Raw genomic sequence first — 22,147 nt, forward strand, 5'->3', positions numbered from 1 at the left:
ATATTACATAGTTTATCTATTAAGTTTTATCTTCTGTTAAAGGAGACCTATTATGCCCCTTTTTACAAGATGTAATATAAGTCTCAGGTGTCCCCAGAATGTGTCTGTGAAGTTTCAGCTCAAAATACCCCACAGATCATTTATTATACCATGTTGTAAATGCCTCTTTTTGGGTGGAATCAAAAACACACTGTTTTCGTGTGTGTCTCTTTAAATGCAAATGAGCTGCTGCTCCCCGCCCCCTTTCCGGAACGGGGCTGTGCCTTTACAGCTCGTGCTTCAGATACTATAGCAACAACAAATCAGAACCAATATGACTGACACTGTAAATACCGGAGTGTTTTTCAGCCATTTAGCAATGATGGATGAGCAACACAAAAATATACTGTAATGACATTAGCTATGCGCTATAACAAGACATGACATTTTAGGGGATACTTACATCTTCAGGATATAAAGCTGGAACATGAACAGTTGGTACTGATCCATGCTTGATAATCAAATATTTAGAAAAGCCTGCTTTATATTGACCCTCATTCACAAAGCAGTTCGGTGTAAAATGATTTGCTCAAACATACACGAATTTTGGTATGTTTTGGGGAACATTTTCTTTAAAAACAAAACTTGTCCACTGCGTCTTCAGTGGCTCTGAGGCCGGGAGTACATGAAGACTCTTATGTTCACTTTTACAGCCTACAACAGAACACGTATGATGCTTATGAAGCTGAGACATTCTTCTTCTCAATGTAGCTGCTCCAGGGCGGAAAAAAATGGCAGACTGTGTGTCGATCACTCAAGGGAGGATCTATGATAATAGGGTGGAGTCCGTCACCAGTCGTGGGAGAGGCCTGCTCTAAAGTGAAGTCACTTTAGAGCGGATACCAAAACCAGTCATTTTAAGACACTGTTTTTGATTAATAGAAATATAAGAATGAGGAGTGGGTGGACTTTTAACATTGTAGGATGGTTGTGTACACACACTGCCGACTCACATTTATGTTCAAACACCATGTAAAAGTGAATTTTGCATAACAGGTCCCCTTTAATGCATGATTTTCTGTAAAGCTGCTTTGAAATGATGTGTGTTGTGAAAGGCGCTATACAAATAAAAATGACTTGACTTGTCACAATACCACTAATAACAGCAATAACAGTTTAACCTTCAATAACGGCAGCACGTCTTCATGCAGTTGCTTAATAATTAGTGATTTGCGTTACAACAAAATGCCAAAGACTGTAAATAAATCGTAGATCCTAATGATTTCTGACAGAAGCGTTTTTGGAGTTTTTAGTGGATATATATCTCTCTTATTTTTTAATGTATCTGCTGTGTGTGATGCTCTCATGGTATTTACTTGTTGCCAGTATGTCACAAAGAAACTATACATCACTGTTTTCAATTCAATTAATGCTAGTATTTCAAAATTAATGTACATTTAATTACATTTTATAGTGTGGGGCATTAAAATATAACTTCAGCATATAACTTGCAAAAGTGTGGCAAAGGGCACTTTTAAAAGAAATATCTGTGATCGGATTGGCCTGCCGATTACGGTGTTGAAAGATTGGTTATCATATCAGCCTCAAATTTCCTGATTGGTGCAGCCACTATTAAGAAGTGTCTACGTGTGTGCTTCTGATGGCAAGTGGATTAAAGGAGACTCAGCCCTACGCTCAGACATGCTGCACACACAAAACTGTAACCAGACAGATAGACACAAGAGTCAATAAATACACAGTTTGTGTGTGTGTTTGTGCCAACAGGCAGAATAACATGGTGTGTGTATTAGCATTATATCATTTCCATGTCTGAGAGAAGAACGAAACAACATTAGGGGCAGCAATATATCTCAGGAACACACTACATACTAACCTGCTGAACACTAGGAACTATGCTAGCGTACAACTTTACTTCATATGTTTGTAAGGCTTGGTAAACACTGTGATGTCTTAGCTATTCAACAGCAGGGGTCATGCTGTCTCAACACTGATCTCTGATCAGCAACGATAACGAGTCAGAATGACTTCGATGCATTCAGAGCCACCACATGACATTTAGCGCTGCCATGCAAAAAGCATCTGACCCTGAGCTTTCTATTGACTTCACTGAGCCTTGCATTTCTGCTGTTGCAGAAGCCACCTGTGGTCATCTTTTACTCAGGAATTGGAGAATCCTCAGTTGGGGTGAGACTTGTATCAGTGTGAAAGGAAATTACTTTTATTTTTATTTTTTATAAATAACAATAAGACCAATTTATTTTAGTCAATCTTTATTTTACAATGTTATTGCTGTGTATATTCTGTTATGAAAGTATATGAAGAATACTCCGTAACAGCAGTAATACTAAACAAACTTATTGTGTACTTATTTTGTAGAACATGTAGTACTTATATTGTCATTATTACTTTAGTAACTAATTATAGTTACTTAAAATAAACCTTTTAGAAATATTGTGAATTAAAAAATGTAATCATTAAAAAAATAATTCATATTCAATAACACTATATCTCGCAATAATATAAAATATTTATTTTATATATATAAAAGACAAGGTGGGACAGTATGAAAAATGCTAATAAAATCAAAAAGGAGTTACTTCTAATAACTAAACATTATATGTTTTACCTTATGAATTTCATTGTTTTTTATGTACAGTAATTTAATATCAGATGATTGCAACACACTCCAAAAAAGTTGGGACAGTCGAGTGTTTACCACTATGAAACATCACCATTTGTTCTGATAACACTTAGGCACTGAAGACACAAGTTTGTTAAGTTTAAAAGTGGAATTTTCCCCCATTCATCCATTATGCATGTCTTCAGCTGCACAACTGTACGGGGTCTTCATTGCCGTATTGTGCGCTTCATAATGCACCATACATTCTCAATTGGAGATGGTCAGGACTGCAGGCAGGCCAATCTAGCACCCACACTCTCTGCTTATTTGGCCAGTATGTGGTTTGATGTTGTCCTTCTGAAAATGCAGGAATGTCCCTGGAAAAGACGGTGCTAGATGGCAGTATATGCTGCTTCAAAATTTTTACATATCTGTCTGCATTAATGGTGCCCTCACAGATGTGCGAGTTACCCATGCCATGGGCACTGACACACCCCTGGCCCATACAGACACTGGCTTTTGGACCTGACGCTGATAAAAGCTTGGATGGTCCTTTTCCTCTTTGGCCAGGAGAACACGATGGCTGTACTTTTCAAAAACTATTTGAAATGTGGACTCTTCAGACCAAAAAACACAGTTCCACTGTTCTACTTTCCATCTAAGATGAGACCGGGCCCAGAGAAGTCGGTAGCACTTCTGGACAGTGTTGATGTAGGACTTCTGCTTTGCATAGTAAAGTCTTAACTTGCATCTGTGGATGCAGCGGCGAGTGGTGTTGACTAACAAAGGTTTACTAAAGTTATCCCAAGCCCATGTTCATGATATCCATTACAGATGAATGATGATTTTTAAGAGGGATCGGAGATCACGTGAATTCAGAAGTGGTTTTCGTCTTGCCCTTTACGCATCGAGATTTGACCAGATTCCTTGAATCTTTTAACTATATTGTGCACTGTAGAAGGTGAAATGCCCAAAAGCCTTCCAATTTGTCTTTGAGGAACATTGTTCTCAAAGTGCTGGATTATTTGATTAAACATCTGTTGGCAAATTGTCAAGTCTCGAATGATCCTTGCTCTTGAAGAACTAGGCTTTTTTTAGAGGCTCATTATACAGTACTATGATATAATTGCCTCACCTGTTCAACGTCTCCTGTTTCACATCGCCTTATTTTAACACGTCAAATTGTTATTAGTCTTAAATTGCCCGTCTCAACTTTTTTGGAGTGTGTTGCAATCATCTGATTTGAAATTATATTAAATAAAAACAATGAAATTCACAAGGTAAAACATGTGTAGTTGTAGTGTTTTCAATTTAGCAAAGGGTGAATATAATTTACAAATCACTACTTTGTTTTTATTATCATTTTTCATAATGTCCCAACTTTTTTGGCATTAGGGTTGTATATAAATATAGTTATTTATCATTATTAGTATAGTAACTGATAATAGTATCTTAATACTATTTTATAAATGTAATAAATGTAACACTGACACACTTTAAAATAAAATATTACCTTAAAATAATATAAAAGTATCTCATAACATAATATCTTAAAAGAATGTAAGATATTTCTTACAATATTTTAGATCTGATTAAAATGTTTACTAAATATTTCATACATTTTATATACTGTATATATTTATAACAACACAATTTGCTTTAAATATTTTAAAGATGATTCGGTTGTGTTGTGGATAAGTAGAAAAAGGTAACAAATGGCATTCGAGAACATACAGACCAGCACTTTTTTCACCTTTTTGGCAATATCATTGACAGGAAGTGGAGGAGAGAGGAAACAATAAGGAGAAGACTAGGGGTTGGCATCGAGAAATGTCATGAACTAGATTCAAACTCGAGTCGCTGGCACACAAGAGCCACCACATCAGAGCATGTGTACTACCCACCACGCCAAGTCATGTAAACACAAGGCTTACTAAAGCACACACAAAATGAAAACTGAATTCTTTAGGGGCTTCAATGAATAGTTAGCCCATAAATTACAAATCTCTCATCAGTTACTCAACCTCATGCTGTCTCAAACTTGTTTTACTTTCTTCTGCAGGACACAAATTAATAATTTTTGAAGGATTTATGAGGAGCTTTTGTCCATCCAATGCAAGTCGATAGGACCTTTCCCACGGCAGGAACTAAACCCCTTTTTACATACTTTTCCCCTTTTCGCACATGAGGAACTACAGTACTTTTTAGCAATTAAGAGGGACTTTAGACTGACTTTTTAGCTCCTACTCCGGGTATGGTACTTCTCCCCACAGCAGAGAGACTGCGTTTTATCACATCTGTACTCTTCACTCTGACTATACAGAAAATAACTGTGAAAATAATAAAAGTGATTTCTGTATTACTACATTGTTTTGTTTTTTTGTGAGATAACAGGCATAAATAAGATGTTTATTGAGAGCGGGTTAATGAAATCTATTAAAAACATAACTGTCATGAAGTCTAATTTACACGAGGAAAGTGTTGTGTGCCTGTTACTACGTGGTTAACTTGCATCAAGGCGTCTTTTTTAAATCAATGAGTGAGAAGTTCTGTACAGTATTTTATGTTAAGTCATAAAAGACTTTATTGTAAAAGATATATGTTGATAAATAGGTCTATAGTGCATTTTGCAATGTTTTCCACTGAGTTCAGCGTGTCCTGCGTGTTTAAAACAGGCTGCGCTTAATCACTCCTCTCACTCCGGCTTCAGGGACACCGTTTGCACGGCTCGCTCACTCAGTTTGAACTGTAACCTGAAGATGCAGGCTGCACCCGAAAACTGGAAAATGCTGAATAAGGAGATAGAATGAAAATAAGTGCTTTTCGAACTGTTCTGAGACCAGTTTCCTTAAGAGTTCCATTCATTCAAAAATGCTGTCAATTAAAGCCATTAGGGTTGCTCAGATACCAAAAATACCAGCCCTGGTACCTCGGTATTGATACTAAATCGATACTATAATAAAAAAATAAAAAGCCTCCAATTTTTTATGAAATTACACAGAAAATTATTAAAACAACTGCATAAAGTCTTACAGATTCAAATTATGCATTTTCCGGTTGTAATTTTTCTGGATTCCATGTTAAATGTTTTAATTAAATGTTATGATAAAATGGTGTTTCATCAAATTGATACATACAGCTTTAATCAAATACAAATATAATAAATTATTATTATTTTTTTTTTTTACAAAAAATTGCAGTTTTATTTTTGGTAAAATAAAATGCTGCACAACAGAGCTTCACAGTAGTAATGAAAAAATTTATGAAAAAAATCTGATTAACTGTGGCACAAGGCTGCTTGCGTTTGTGTATTGCTTACAGATAATAATAATAAAAACATTTAATATTACATAATTGTTATTATGAGTATTATTGCTACTTTTTGAATATTACATTTTTTATACAGTAGTTATATTTTTCTGTCTTCAATTTCATGCATCCATTTGAATAGAGCTTTTATGTTAGCAGGACTTTTATTTTGACAGACCTTTGAGTTCTCCTGTTTTTACGGGTTAGTTATATCAAGCTTCCCATTAATGCTGGGATACTCCCGTCGCATGGAGGACCACAAGTGTCTCGGAAATAGTAATAAAGCATTTCATTAATTAATTAATAATTTTACAATAAAAATGAATTATTAATTATTCTAGGGTCCTAGAAATGTGGTCCTAGGACTGCGGTCCTGAAACTGCAGCCTCTGGTACTGCAGGATCATTCTAATCCTAGATGTCGTTAGCCATAGCTAGCTAGACAGCTAGGTTACTTACCTTAATCCCCACCATGCAATCCTGCGATGGAGAGTTTTCAAAGACACACCAAAACATTTTGCTATCTCCCTGCGCGGGATTCCAAGGGAGATTTGCAGCTGTAACTTGTCTCTTTGTATGTCAAGACAGGGCTGAAACTCTGAGATGTTACCCATTTGGTGAATAAAATGCTCCACCTCATCAAACTTGGCCCAAACAGTGTCCTACAAATGTTTTCCCTAAGCTGAAGCAACGTCATCAGAGCACAGTCATACTCAACTGGATTATTACTGTCGACATAGTCAGCCAAAGAAATTATGGCATTTATTGTGTTATTCCATGTGTTTAAAGTTGTTTCTTCCATTTTAGTTCTCCTATCACCTTCTCCTTTCCACATCTATGACATTCGGCTTGTTACATCCATCCCACCATAGCTAATTTGCATTGTTTTACCTCATTTTACCAGCGCAAGGCCCAAAGTGTCACGGAAAGGTTAAATGGAGAGGCTAAAAGGAGAAGCTAAATGACTAAACAAATCGAATAGCTAATAGGAAAAGGAAAAGCAGCGGGGAAATGGAAATGCAAATCAAAAATGGAATTGCCCTTTTAAATACCTGATTAAAACCTGTTTTTGTAATTCAATTTGTAAATCCAGTTATTTATTTCTCTTTTTAAATTGCATTTTCAAATACATTTTGAAATTCCACTATTTATTTATTAATTCATTCATGTATTTTTAAATGATGTACTTATTGAGTGTTTTATGATGTTTTTGTAAATCTCTATTTAATTTGAACTATTTATTGATGGATTAATATTTTATTTCTAAATACTTTTTATAATTACTCTTTTTATTGCCCATTAAAATATCAAATAATGAATTACTTTTTAATTTAGTCTATTTATTTATAGATTCATACATTAATTTGTAAACAAATTTATTAATGCCTATTTTTATTGTACAATTAGTTATTAATGAAATGCTTTATTACTATTTCCGAGACACTTGTGGTCCTCCATACCATCACAGCTCTCAAGCTGAAATCTCTGAGCTGCACCCGAGGAGTTCATTTAAGTGTTAACAGCCATTTATAATCTAAACACACTGTATGAAAATTAAGCACCAGCAGTGTGTGTTGCGTTTGTGTGAGTGTGTGAGCATTAGGGCTGTCAACTGAGCAGACAAACTAAATTAGAATTTGTTACCTTAAATACTTTCAAAATGTGAATAATATTCAAATGTTAAAGTCAGCTGATTCTTAAACCGATGTTGTTTCCTTAGTCCACAAGAGGGCGCATTGAATACATAAACCATACAGCACTGTTAAATTATTGCAAAGAACCTTCCTGGCTGTTAATAAAGAGCATTTCATTTTCAACTAATGTACATAAAATAAATAAACAAAAAGTCAGTCCATATTCTCAAATGTTAAGTCAAAAGGCGGGGCACGCTTCAATATGCAGTCCACTTGATCTTACACTTGCACTGATGCCACAGTACACTACTCCAGACTCAAGCTTCATAATAACAGAGAAATACCACATTGTTTTTTATTCAGTACAGTTGTATGTAGGTTAGCAATATTTGCAGATAGCAGTGGTATTCGGCTGAACTTGGTGGTGAATCGGCTCATACTATGAGCACAGGCCAGGGGCTGTTCAATCAGACGGAACACAACAGAATAGAACAGAACGTGAGGATCTCAAGACACACATTTCCAAGTTGAACATCTTTCCTGACAAAGCTTTTAAAAAAATAATTGCTTAATTGGAGAAATGCTTATAAGAGAGCAAGACGCAACAGCCAAGTACCTCCACCAACTGTAAGGGGCTGTTCACACTGAATGCTTCTGTAACCATCCATTTGTTTTTCTTTGTAAACGCACGGTAGACGAACATCTTTGTTTCGCTTTGTTTTTATTTATTCAGCGTCTTGTGCTGGAGCGCTGCTTTTAAAAACTTTAAAAAGCATCTTGAGACACCTGCTTTCTGTTGTGCTGTGTCTAGCCTTTTTTAGCGCAAGAATGCAATCGATCTGAAGTCATCGTCAGTGCTTGGCACACATCCAAAATTCGAATGCACAGTTTTAGCATTCGAATGTGCAGTTTTTTCTTAAATTCAATTAATATTTGAATTTCGAATTTTAACTTGACAGCCCTAGTGCGTATGCCTGCGCCTGTGTGTGTGTGTGTGTGTGTGTGGTGTGAATCATCTGACAGAGCAGAGCGGCACCTCTTGTTCAATCTGTAGCGTGCAATGCATGTGACTGTATATTATTTAATTAAATTACATCTTTCTGCTGTTTAAAGATCACACTTGGCCATATCCTTTTATTTTCAAATTGTCACTGATTTCATCTCAAATTTGTCACATCTCATATCATTTTGCTAATGACAGCATACTGTAATATGGTACCGAAATTAGCAACAAGATGATATCGTACCGTTTAATTTTTTTGGGCATCATGGTACTTCGTTTGTACCGGTAAACCGCGCAACCCTATAAGCCATTAACCGAATCGGCAGCTGTCTACCTTTTCGGATGTAGCCACAGCTTGTGTAAAACAGCCCTAACAAAAGTGCAGCTCCGATACCGTCGTCCTCCATCAGTGTTGTTGTTGTTGTTGTTGGTTCTGCTGCTGCTGCTGAATCACGCGTGCAAATAACATCAGAAGAAAAATGGTTGACACTAGATGACGTAACTAAGGTAGTTCTTTTTGTGCGTGTGAATGCATGTGGGAAAAGTTTTGTTGGGTTTCCCGCTCCTCTTAAGAGTCCTCATCTAGAACGTTACTAAGGGAAAAGTACAGGAACTGTGTGTGGGAAAGGGCTAATAGAGTACAAAACTTTTAAACTCCTAAAAGCTGGTCGGAAGTGAAGATTTTTGCTAAATAAGGACTGAAATTTTGATCTGTTTTTCACCCAAAGTGATTGTTTCGCTTCAGAAGACAAATTAAACCACTAGAGTCGTACGGATTACTTTCATGCTGCCTATTTGAAGCTTGAAAGTGTTGTACTTTATGGACCTGCATTCTATGGACAACACACCTTACACATCTTTCAAAATATCATTGTTCGTGTTCTGCAGAAAGGTGGGTGCACACTGTATGATTCTGGCCACGATTCTGCTATCTGAGACAAATTACGGGAATCCTAAAGGATTTCTGTCGTTGCAGGGCAAAATCGGGAATCTTACAACACTCAGTGTGACATGTTCACAGATGGCCGATTAATAGCCTTTGCGATGATCTTCAACCTCCGACGAAGTACTGGCAGTGTCAGAAATTTAGCATCGCAGCTGTATATTGTGACAGCTATTACGACGGCCAGATGAGATAGTCCGCTCCTCTCTCGCACCCCAATTCACTTGGAAAGAAACCTGCTCCGCATCTGCACCATAGCAACATTTGTGCCCAGTTATCACTCTACTCAAGCTCTTTCAATATTTTTTCTTCTTTTTATTATAAAATGTTTTAATAAATAAATAAGCAGAAAATACCTGGAGAAAAGTGTAACACGTCATCAATATGAAAGCATTATTCTCTGAATTAAATAAATACAGAGTCAAGGCTACAAAACGAAAAATAAATAAACGATTGCATTTTCTTAACACGTTTTTTCTTTACATTTATCATGCATTTTCTTTACAACGTTATTTTAATTACTATTTTACTTTTAATACATTTAAATGTCTGTAAACTTCTTTAGTTAAGATTCACATCACTCCAATTTAAATAAATAAATAAATAAATAAAATTAAATAAAATAGTAAGATTGAACAATTTATAGCCTACTGTTAAGTATTTATGGGATGTTTTAACCCAAGTCAGCAAATACAGTTGGATAGAGTTATAGAAATCTATGTCATGTTTGTGCATCACCCATAGGGAGTTTGCAACGTGATATATTATCAGCCTTTATGAATTTTCAAAAATTTGCGTGGCCTATAGGTTACTAATCTAAAAGTGGAGAAAGACGTACTATAACCCACCTTTTTTGTTTTCTCCCATGTGAACGGAGAAGTTTGAATTTATATTATTTTTTTCACTTTTTATTTCCACAATGAATATTTGCTTGCAGTAACTCATTATTACTGTAGGCTTCCTCCCACACTCACGTTCATTCTCAACATCTGTAATTTTCTTTATTTGTGATCAAGCTGTCTTATTACAGGCCTATTTGACAAAATCCATCTTTCTTGTAAATGTGAGCCTATGCTCATGACGAAGTGATATTGGAGCAATGGAAATGCTGATGTCCTGACTTTCAGAGAGAGAAAAAAAATGCTCCTCCATGGTGGGCAAATTTCACGTTCACTGATCGGGACGATTGGGACCACAGTCGGCTACGGTGTATATCGTGCAGTCTGACATAATGTCGCACAGTGTGCCATGGCGATATCAATGCGTTCATATCGTACAGTCTGACAAGCAACAATCGTAAAGGACTATTATAAATCGTACAGTGTGCACCTGCCTGAAGACAGAAATTCATACGAATTTGAGATGGCATAAAGGTGAGTCAATGATGAGAATTATAATTGTTGGGCAAACTATTCTTTTAATTCTGTAGGCATACACTGCAGCTACAGGGCCAGTCTGCTGGTCCAACAGCATAGTTTCTATGATATACAAGAGCACTACCGGTATGTGTTTATGAAATGAAGTGAGGTATACATGACACACTGTTAAGGGATACATATCACACACTGTTGAAAGTATAAATTCCTAAGATGGTCTGTGTGTTTATGTTGGGAAAGTTTTGTGGCACACAGCTGTGAGTGTGCAAAAGACGTGTGTATTTCTGCTGCTGACGGCAATAGATTCAACACAAAACTGTCAAAAGAGCCACTGTGAAGCCACTTCACACCCGCTGTATTTCCTACAGATGCATTTTAAAAATCGCGTGGTGAGTGACTTGTCAACTTCAGGCTGATGGTGTCGACTACGTTAGTTGTAGTCGACTAGTCTGTGCAACCCCTATTAGATGTCCAAGAAAGATTCAACACAATCTCTGAGCAGTCAGACCAGTTTATACTTAATGTGGTAAAATGATCTTAGCTGAAAACCAAGACGTTATAGGTTCGACTCCCACAAGGGCGATCTATGAACTAAATGGCTACATACAAATACCACAAATCTGTGTATATTTTGCTTTGTTTTCCGAGTTATGCCTGAGAAATAATTTTTTACAATTGGACAGGCAGATACAAAAGTCTACCCATATTTTCTGCTGATTTCTTTGGTGCTTTCTATCTGACTCTTCAAAGAGTTTTTCATGTGCTGGTCTATCATTGATTTCAGATTTACACTCCCTTAAAATCATGTTAGGAAACATAAAGAGTCTTTGCTTGCTAAACATGTCAGTCAGATGGTCTCCTTCTGTCTAAGTAAGCAGTTCTTGGCCAGATTAAGGAGGGGGGAAAAGGGGGACCACCTTTTGATATAAAAGTCAGCTTATGCAAGACTAGTTCTTCAGTAAAATTCTTCCCATAAGATTCAGCCGCAAAATATTGAGCTGTTGTTGGTCTTTGCCTTGCCAGAGAGAACTAACTTTAGAAATAGGAGAAAAACCAAACATCTACAAAACCATCCACTGTTCTGTGAACAGATCAGATGCAGTACAGTAGCTTGTCTCGATTATGCTGTGTATCTGTTTAAGGTGTGAACAACACTGGGATTATATACACACCCTCAACATACAAAATCTATAAAGAAAACTGTCTGCTTGCCATCTGTGCAGAGTAAACAGACATAATGTGAGTGTTATTCTTTTTTGCTGCTCTCTTTTCAGTGCATTTCTTTTACAGGCCTGTTTGTGAAGTCATTTTTCCAAGGGTGACTAAGCAGTTAAGAGAGAGAGAAACACAAGAGCAGACTGAGGTGGTGGAAAAACACATCCATACACGCGCACACAGTAATGACTGGCTATTTTCTGCCCTGAGGACTCCCAGTGGAAATTTACTATGATGCACTGCAGATTTAACAGACTTGTGCCTTTCTAAACAACTGCATGTTATTAGGGCAGGGCTATGTATTGAATATTCACAATATATTTGTGATGATTTTACTGGGGATATAAAATTAGACATCATCATGAATATTGGTTTTAATGTGCTTTTTATTTGGCCGTTAGGTTTCCTTCCTTTAGTCACATCATTAATTTTACCATCCTTCCTTTTTTTTTTTTTTTTTATAAATCACAAGTTTGAGAGTGTTAAGACAAAGATGTTTTAATAGCAACTCTGAGTTTGACTTTGTTGCAAAAATGGCATTGGATTTGGAAGTTGGATTCAACTCCGTGAGTCAGTTCAAAATACCTGTCTCAATGAATCTATTCAAAACTCTGATTCAATGATTCATTTTCATCATCACTCAAATATGGCATTTTTATCTATTAAAATGTTTTATTAAAACAATTTATGCAGGTAAATAGTGCTGTTTTTTTTTTTTTTTTACCATGTATTGTCATATTGGTGCATATACTCACAATGGCTTACAGTACTTTGGTTACAATTATGGTTCCTATGACTGAAAAAAATGTAAAAAAAAAAAAAAAAATGAAAACATAAAACACCCTTTGAAGCTATTTCAGAGAAAATGCAAACATATTTAGAGATGTATATATCAAATATTGTCCAAAAGCTGAAAACTATCAAGGTACAGTATGTTATACATACATATAAACAGCAATGGCAATAAATTCTCTGTAATTATTTAATTGTGGCACACTAAAAACTAAACCTGCAGTGAAAGGTAAAGGAATGGAAAAGTAAGGGATGGGAAACAGAAAAGAATAGGACTAGTGAACAGAGGGACAGCAAGAAAGGGGGAGAGAGAGGAGGAGAATGGGAGCAAGTGCTGGTTGGTGAGTGATGGTGGGTGTTAGCTGGCATCTCTGTGCAAACATCAGGCCATGATAACTTGATCGCTCTCTTTCTGTCCTTCTGTTTTCTATGACTCAACTAGGCTGTCCTCTCTCTCTCTCTCTCTCTCTCTCTCTCTCTCTCTCGATCCATCAAGTTCTCGCTAGCATGCGTGAGTGTATCCACCTGTTTTAACACGTTGCCAAGTCTCACACCAACTCTTCAGTGCATTTTTTAAGAGGGACATAACATACGTTTATTGTCATTACTTATAATGTTAATCGGATGCAGTCACATTAAAGAACAAAACAAAACAAAACAAAAACATTCTGCCCCTAAGGATAAAACAGGCTGATGTAAATGTTTTTTCCCACATGAAATGAGTAACATCGCATTGCTGCGTGCACACATGAGAAGTGGGTTTGCTGTTGGGTCCAATTGTTGTTGTTTTTTTATTTTAACTAAGGATTTCATTTTCCATTTAAAAACTGTAATGTTGATGATTACAAAATATAATTGCAATATATGTAGTGGTGCACCGATCAGGAAATTTGAGGCCGATAACAATCTCTGATTTTTTAACCAAGATCGGCCAATACTGATTTTTAAAAAAGTGCCCTTTGCCACACTTTAGCAAGTTATATTGTGCAGTTATATGTTTATGCCCCACACAGTTAAATTACAGTAACACTTTACAAAAAGATTCCATTTGTTAACATTATTTAACAACATTACTGTAGTTAACATGATCTAATGAACTTAATGTTAGTTAAAACATATACTATTACATTTTTTAAATCAAAAGTTGTATTAGTTAACATTAGTCTATGCACTATGAACTAACATGAACTAACATTGAACAATTGTAATTTTATTAACTAACAATTAATAAAGTCTGTAAAAATATATTGTTCATTGTTTGTTCATGATACCTAATGCATTAACTAATGTTAACAAATGGAACCTTTTTATAAACATACCAAAATTACATTAATTGTGAATTGCTAAAATGTATTTGCTTTGAAACAGTTTTGAATAGTTCTGTTGTCAATTTCAAAAGGTCATTTTGACATACAGGTAAGCAGTAAAAACCACGTGTGAGAGCATCACACACAGCAGAGGTACATTCAAAAATAAGAAAAATATATCCATTACAAGCTCTAAAACTGCTCCAGTGAGAAATCATTAATATCTATGATTTGATTACTGTCTTTGGCGTTTTGCTGTAACACAAATCACTAATTATTAAGCAAATGCACGAAGACGCGGTGCCATTTTGGTTAAAATGTAATTGCTGTGATTAGTGGAAATGTGACCTACATTAATCTGATTTAGATTGGGATCCTCACAGAATAGCGCTGAGCTGAGTGACTGATGAGATATTGAGAGCACCTGGAGAGTGTGCATGTTTGATTGACACTGCGAGTGAGCATACTGAAGGGAGTGAAGCTGAAAATGCTCATGATCGCTCAAACAGTCTCCATCGCTCAACACAACATCTGACTATCATGACTCACGTTGCATCACGTATACTCAGATTTGTATATGCATGTTTATTTGTTTAATTCGTTTTTATTCGCTTGCAGTCTCTTCATCCTCTCCGCGCTCACAGTGCAGCGAGTCAGAATTACTACCGTAATGACTCTAGAAAATGGGCAACTTAATATTCATACGTGCAATTCTTACACATTTTAAAAAACAAATCTGCATATTCCTCTGAATAACAGCATGTCTGAAAGTTTACATTTGTGAATACTTAGAATTGCCAACAATTCACCCTCCAGAGGCCACACTGTCATGCATCAAGGGCTGAGAAAGCGCTCATTCTTTAGAGTAGCGGTGTATGTGTGATTCCCTGTGTGCTGTAAAAAAGATCGGCCTTGATTCTAGGCACGATCGGCCGATCACAGACTTAAGACAAGATCGGCTGATTTAGATCGGTGGCCAATCGATCAGTGTGCCCCAAAATATGTGCTATATGAAGCCTTGTTGGTAACTACCAACTAATAGGAAAAAGGCATGTTCAAGTGAGATCCAATTTGTCACTATGTAAATAACTGGTGTCTGGGAATTTTACTTGCAGGGTGTGTGTGTGTGTGTGTATGTGCGTGTGTGTGTAACCCATGATCTATCATGATCTTTTTTGCTGACTCAGTATACATGCAGTTAATCCTATCTCTGAATATACTTCTCTATGTATTCCTCCACAAAACACACAAACCTAAATTTAATGAATAGCTTTTTCAACCATGGGCACAATCCTGCACTGATAACAAGTTTTCATTTAGTGTGATGTAGCCAGAGGGAGCTGAAGCTTAGAGTCAGAATGCACATGACTGGTCAGGTGCCAGAGGTTGTCAATGTTATTGGTTTGATTGACGGTAGACTGGGGATGCTTTCTGATCAGAGTCCAAATACAATCCAGTGTACCAGAACGCAAGAGGCCACATAATGATACAATGGAGACATCCAACTAAAATGCGGCATCAAGCTTTGCCTTGTTCAGTATGTGAACATGTAGAGCATAATGATTCTTGAGGAGGATTTGTCGGTCTTGAACGAATGTTCAAATAATTTTGGGTATGCTTTTGCAGATGTTGTAACTGAATCTAAAGCCAAAAACATACTGTATGCAAGTATGCATATTTTGTGCCAGCTGCACAAATCATCATAATGTCCCTTTCACCAATGCCGAGAACTCAACGAGTATTTGCACTGCATTATGTGCTTTGACACATTTCAGACTGCAATGAGGCTGCAACAAGGTGTGTCCTACCTGTAGCTGTTTGAGCACTTTGGGGATTGGTTTGCAGTTGAGTTTCTGGCATGCTTGTCTGTAGACATTCAGAATTTCCTCCACTGTCACATTCTGGGCTGCAGAGACAAAACAAGGACAAGGTCAAAGGTCATGGAGAGACATATTGCATATGCCACTTTTCTGGTGTCTAATTAGCACATTTCATTACTATCATAGTAATATAATATAATATAATATATATTACTACCATATTTACACTGAAGTCACTTGATGCATCTTCAACCGATTGGAATGCTATCTGATTAGGTATGCACCTCCCATTTACATTTGCCCAAATAAATGTGTCTGAGCAAAAGTGATAAAACTCCAATCTACTATTCCACACTCTATGCAAATATAAATTTTGAAATTTTGCTGCATTTGATGTGGTTCACACACTAAAAAGAAGAGGTGCTTGATTTGCCTGATGAAAAGAGACACTCATCCCTTGTGGGCCACATATACATATATTTACTCTTGGCCAAGTCAGGTTATGTATCTGTCCCAAACCACTTCCTAAGGCCATTTTGAGCGGTCGGATTGAAATCAGATCTCTAAGCCCAAGTGTAAATACTCCCATAATCATAAACTGGATGGATTTGATTCAATCCAAACTGAGGATTCAGTGTGTGTCTATAGTCTCGCACAAGAGATTGTACGAACAATGAAAGGAGTTAAAGAGAGAGAAACTAATCTGTTCTCATGGAGTCTGGCAGGAGATCAGTGCCCAGAGAGAAGTGTGTTTACACCACAATCCTTAAGCTCTCTCAGTAGAGCCTTTGTGAAACATATGAACACACACACACACACACACACACACACACACAGGACTAACCAGTCTAGATCTTCTAAGCACTGTCCTCAGTCAGATGATTCTTCACATATTAAGACTTATTGTTCTAGCAGGGAGCTCAGGATACACACACACACACACACATCACACTTATATGTACAATTCAGGGTGGTCCAAGGCTAGGCTAAAATGCTCTGTGCTTCATATGTATTTAAAGGAATAGTTCACCCAAAAATGAAAAGTCTCTTATTATTCACTTACCCTGATGCCATCCTAGATGTGTATGACTGTCTTTCTTCAGTAGAACTCAAATAAAGATTTTTAGAAGAAGATAGAGCTCTGTCAGGTCCTTATAATGCAAGTAAATGGGTGCCAGCACTTTGACGGACCAAAAGTCACATTTATGCAGCATAAACGTAATCCACACGACCCCAGTCAATCAATAAATGTCTTCTAAAGCAAATCGAAACATTAGTGTTAAAAATAAACCGATCATTAAAACTTAATTAATTTGAAAAAATCACTTCCTGTCAACAGTTGACTGTATCACATAGCTGTTGCGTGACGTAATCAGCGAGGTCACACGAGAATTCAGAAGCGGCGGTTAATTATAACAGAACAACGAAGCGAGTGTTGGGCCATTTCAAACAGCATCAGAGCCCTGGATGGAAGCGCAAATTTAAAGTTAAAAACATTTTAATTATCGACTTGTTTCTTACATAAAACTATCGATTTGCTTCAGAAGACATTCATTGATCTACTGGAGTTGTGTGGATTACTTTTATGCTGCTTAAATGTGACTTTTGGAACGTCAAAGTGCTGGCACCCGTTTACTTCCTTTATAAGGATCTGACAGAGCTCTATATTCTTCTAAAAATCTTCAATTGTGTTCAGCTGAAGAAAGACCATCATATACATCTAGGATGGCATCAGGGTAAGTGAATAATGAGAGAACTATTCCTTTAACTGTGAAATCTGTACTTTTGCAATTCAGTACAATACCACATTTAAAGGAATAGTTCAAGCAAAAATTTAAATGATTAATATGACTTTCTTTGTTCTGCAGAACACACAAAAAAAGATTTTTAGAAGAATATTTCAGCTCTGTAGGTCCATACAATGCTGACTAAAACGTGGAAGCTCCAAAAAGCACATAAAGGAGCATAAAGGTAATCAATATGACTCCAGTGGTTTAATTAATGTTTTCTGAAGAGATCCAATCGGTTTTGGATGAGAACAGGAAAGTGTAATCGAGCTTGAAATCATGATCACCGAGGAGACTGCTGATGTCAAGAGTTTTGTAAAATAGTTACATTTTAGTCTGTTCTCACCCAAAAGAGATTTGATCGCTTCAGAAGAAATGGATTAAACCACTGGAGTCAAATGGATTACTTTCATTCTGCCTTTATGTGCTTTTTGGAGCTTAAACATTTTGGTAACCATTCACTTGCATTGTAAGGACCAATGGATATTCTTCTAAAATCTTAGTTTGTGCTCTGCTGAAGAAAGGAATCATACGCATCTGGGATGGCATGAGTTCAGCTTTAAATATTCGACTAGTAAAAACTACACAAATATTACAATTTAATTTTAATGAAACTGCTTCTCTCACCTAAATCTTGCCATTACAACTTAATGCATTGCTTGGTGCTGTGGACGTTGTTAAAGGAATAGTTCACCCAAAAAAACAAATATTTAAATGATTTAAATTCATTATATTGCATATAATTTTTTTCCTTTTTGTTATTTCAAGTCATTTTTTAATCTACGTTTTTATTAATTCATAGTACATTTTTTTTTCATTAGATAAAAAGTGTTCAAAGGTTAAACTTAAATTCTGAATATCAAGTAATCAATTACTTTTTGTGTGTGTGTGTGTGTTTGAGTACTTGACAACAAAATTACTCAATGCCCATCCCTAATTTAAAGGTGCACTCAGTAAGTTTTTACCCATAGGGGGTATTTACACTTGGTCACTTCATGCGCTTTTTACTGATCGGATTGCTATGCGACTGAATATCACATTTCATTTAGACTTGGCTACATCAATATGTCTTCGCCAATTAGATTTCGTCAGCAATCTGCATCAAATAAATGAAGAAAAAAGCTATGTCTCTCTTACAACATACATCCGTTTAAAAATGTGTAATTATTTATTGCGCAAGGCAAGCCCTATAGAAATACTGCAGCTGTTCCTGTATATTTAGCATTTCCCCAATGCTGACGTAGCACTGTTTGGGCAAAGTAAAGTTAACACGTGTAGCTTGGAGAGCCAGATGCATTTACACTTGGCTGAGTTTCATCTGGAATGCATCTCAAACCACCTCCGGATGGCATGAAGCCTTCACACACGCTATGTCTCCACAGTAACGTGCTCAACAAGCCACGTGATAAGATGCGTGGATTTACGGTCTCAGACGTGGAGGCAACTGAGATTCGTCCTCCGCCACCCGGATTGAGGCGAGTCACTACGCCACCACAAGGACTTAGGGTGCATTGGGAATTGGGCATTCCAAATTGCATTCCAATTTGGGGAGAAAATAAATAAATAAAAATGATGTGCAATCTGTACATATCTGTTAACATCTAAAAAAAATGTGTTTGGAGTTTTAGGACCCTTTAAACTGATAAACTGAGAGACGCAACTTCTCAGAACGTTTACGCGTTTTGACAGTGCGCTGTGATTTTGCATGTGAAAAAGCCACAGATATAACCTTATATTGGTTAACAGATAATTACCTGCACCTATACAGTAACAAATTCTAATATATTTAACAAGACAATAAATGCAATTTTACAGTAAAATATTGTAATACATTTTTTATTTTTTTTAAAGTATGATTTTACAGTAAACTATTATTGTGAAAAACAATAATGGGGCATTCTCAGAATTCCCTGCGTGACCCATCAAATTGAATTACATTTTATGGGAATAACTGTTTCTTCTTATTTTAATATCAGTTTGGAGTGTTCTGTGTTATATTTGCTGTAGTTTAGTTAATGTTTATGGCATTATTTTATTGTTACATGTGTTACCCTGATGTAGTAACACTGTGCACTGTATACATATGTATTGATCGTTGCTCCTGGAAGGGCCTCTCTTGATTAATTTCATGTCATCATGTGCCCTTCTGTTGTCATTATATGGTGATTAACAGTTCCAGAAAGTAATCAGCTTCATTTAATTTAATAAAATGACAGTGGTTACCGTTTTATTTACGATACATTTCTGAAAACCACAGCTGTCAAATTTTTACTATAGTTACTAAAGTTAACAGTTTTCTTTTAAGTGTACTGTAAACCACTTAAAATGTGTACCTTATTTTTTTTTTTACAGTGAATTTCTGGCAACTCCAGCTGCCAGTTTTTTTATTTTATTTTTTTATTTAACAGGATTTTACATACATATCTACATACATAGATATATATATATATATATATATATAAAACAAACTCACCTCATTCAACAAATTTAAATTTTACTTGTCAGAGTTTAAATCGCCTGCTGTAAGCAATTTCCACAGATTTATTTGAGTTGTTGTGAACAGATTATTTGTATGTATTCTTTATGGTGGGGTGTCTGACACAAGAAAAAAAAATTGGATGCCTTGAAATACTTTTGAATTCAGAGTGAGGCTCGCCCTGCGACTCCAAGGACACATTTTACAATGAAGCGCATCATTTTGTGACCGTAATCCGAATAAGCTATGTTGTGCCTATTTGGATCATCTCTTATTATATAACACCTATTTGTTGTGTATTTAACAGTTTTCCTATTGTATGGCTACACTTAGCGTCCATAAGCATCTCTAAGAAATGCACCCACTAACACATTCAGTTGTGATATGATATAACTTTTTTCTTCAGAGTTGTTGCACAATAAGAAAATTAGCAAATAATCTTTTCTTAGATGGTAATGTAACCATCAAAAACTCACAACATGGCATCCCTAGCATTCACATTAATACAAATGTACAGAGAAAAAGTTACGAAAGTTATTAGTTGCCCATTACAGGTGACAAGAATGATAGAGATAGTTGCTGATGCCAAAAAAAAGTTGAGCAGAGTTGAACTTTATGCAAATGAGCAATGATGCAATGAAGCAACTACCAATAGGAATACATCAGATAGTGATTTGGTATTTGATAGTTAAATATTGGAGCAATTAAGAATGCATTCTACACTTTTAACCCTTACTGTAGTTTATAGGATAAATAACTGTAAAATGACCAGTAAATTACTATAATACAATAATACAGTATTTAACTGTAATATGCATTGCATTATGGGTAATTTCGGTGACATTACTCATTAATAGCAGTAAATAACTTTATAAAATTAATACAGTACCAAACTGTAACTAAATACAGCAAATTACTGTAGATGTATATAGGCGCGAAGAATATATAAATCCTGGTAAATACACTATATTGCCAAAAGTATTCGCTCACCCATCCAAATAATTGAATTCAGGTGTTCCAATCACTTCCATGGCCACATGTGTATAAAATGAAGCACCTAGGCATGCAGACTGCTTCTACAAACATTTGTGAAAGAATGGGCTGCTCTCAGGAGCTCAGTGAATTCCAGCGTGGTACTGTGATAGGATGCCACCTGTGCAACAAGTCCAGTCGTGAAATTTCCTCGCTACTAAATATTCCACAGTCAACTGTCAGTGGTATTATAACAAAGTGGAAGCGATTGGGAATGACAGCAACTCAGCCACGAAGTGGTAGGCCACGTAAAATGACAGAGCGGGGTCAGCGGATGCTGAGGCACAAAGTGCACAGAGGTCGCCAACTTTCTGCAGAGTCAATCGCTACAGACCTCCAAAGTTCATGTGGCCTTCAGATTAGCTCAAGAACAGTGCGTAGAGAGCTTCATGGAATGGGTTTCCACGGCCGAGCAGCTGCATCCAAGCCATACATCACCAAGTGCAATGCAAAGCGTCGGATGCAGTGGTGTAAAGCACGCCACCACTGGACTCTAGAGCATTGGAGACGCGTTCTCTGGAGTGACGAATCACGCTTCTCCATCTGGCAATCTGATGGACGAGTCTGGGTTTGGCGGTTGCCAGGAGAACGGTACTTGTCTGACTGCATTGTGCCAACTGTGAAGTTTGGTGGAGGGGGGATTATGGTGTGGGGTTGTTTTTCAGGAGCTGGGCTTGGCCCCTTAGTTCCAGTGAAAGGAACTCTGAATGCTTCAGCATACCAAGAGATTTTGGACAATTCCATGCTCCCAACTTTGTGGGAACAGTTTGGGGATGGCCCCTTCCTGTTCCAACATGACTGCGCACCAGTGCACAAAGCAAGGTCCATAAAGAC

General features: G+C 36.6%; 1 protein-coding gene across 2 annotated transcripts in view; it reads right to left on the minus strand.

Moving 5' to 3' along the window:
• Nucleotides 1–22,147, minus strand: part of LOC127417049 (protein phosphatase 1 regulatory subunit 37-like) — an 81,774-nt gene that overhangs the window by 24,358 nt on the left and 35,269 nt on the right. For both annotated transcript variants that reach the window (XM_051656740.1, XM_051656739.1), the window contains one exon: nucleotides 16,007–16,104. In XM_051656740.1, the coding sequence (XP_051512700.1) occupies nucleotides 16,007–16,104 (98 nt within the window). The remainder of the gene's footprint in view (nucleotides 1–16,006; nucleotides 16,105–22,147) is intronic.

The sequence above is a fragment of the Myxocyprinus asiaticus genome, chromosome 26 (genome assembly GCF_019703515.2).
Source record: "Myxocyprinus asiaticus isolate MX2 ecotype Aquarium Trade chromosome 26, UBuf_Myxa_2, whole genome shotgun sequence".
Taxonomy (NCBI): Eukaryota; Metazoa; Chordata; class Actinopteri; order Cypriniformes; family Catostomidae; genus Myxocyprinus; species Myxocyprinus asiaticus.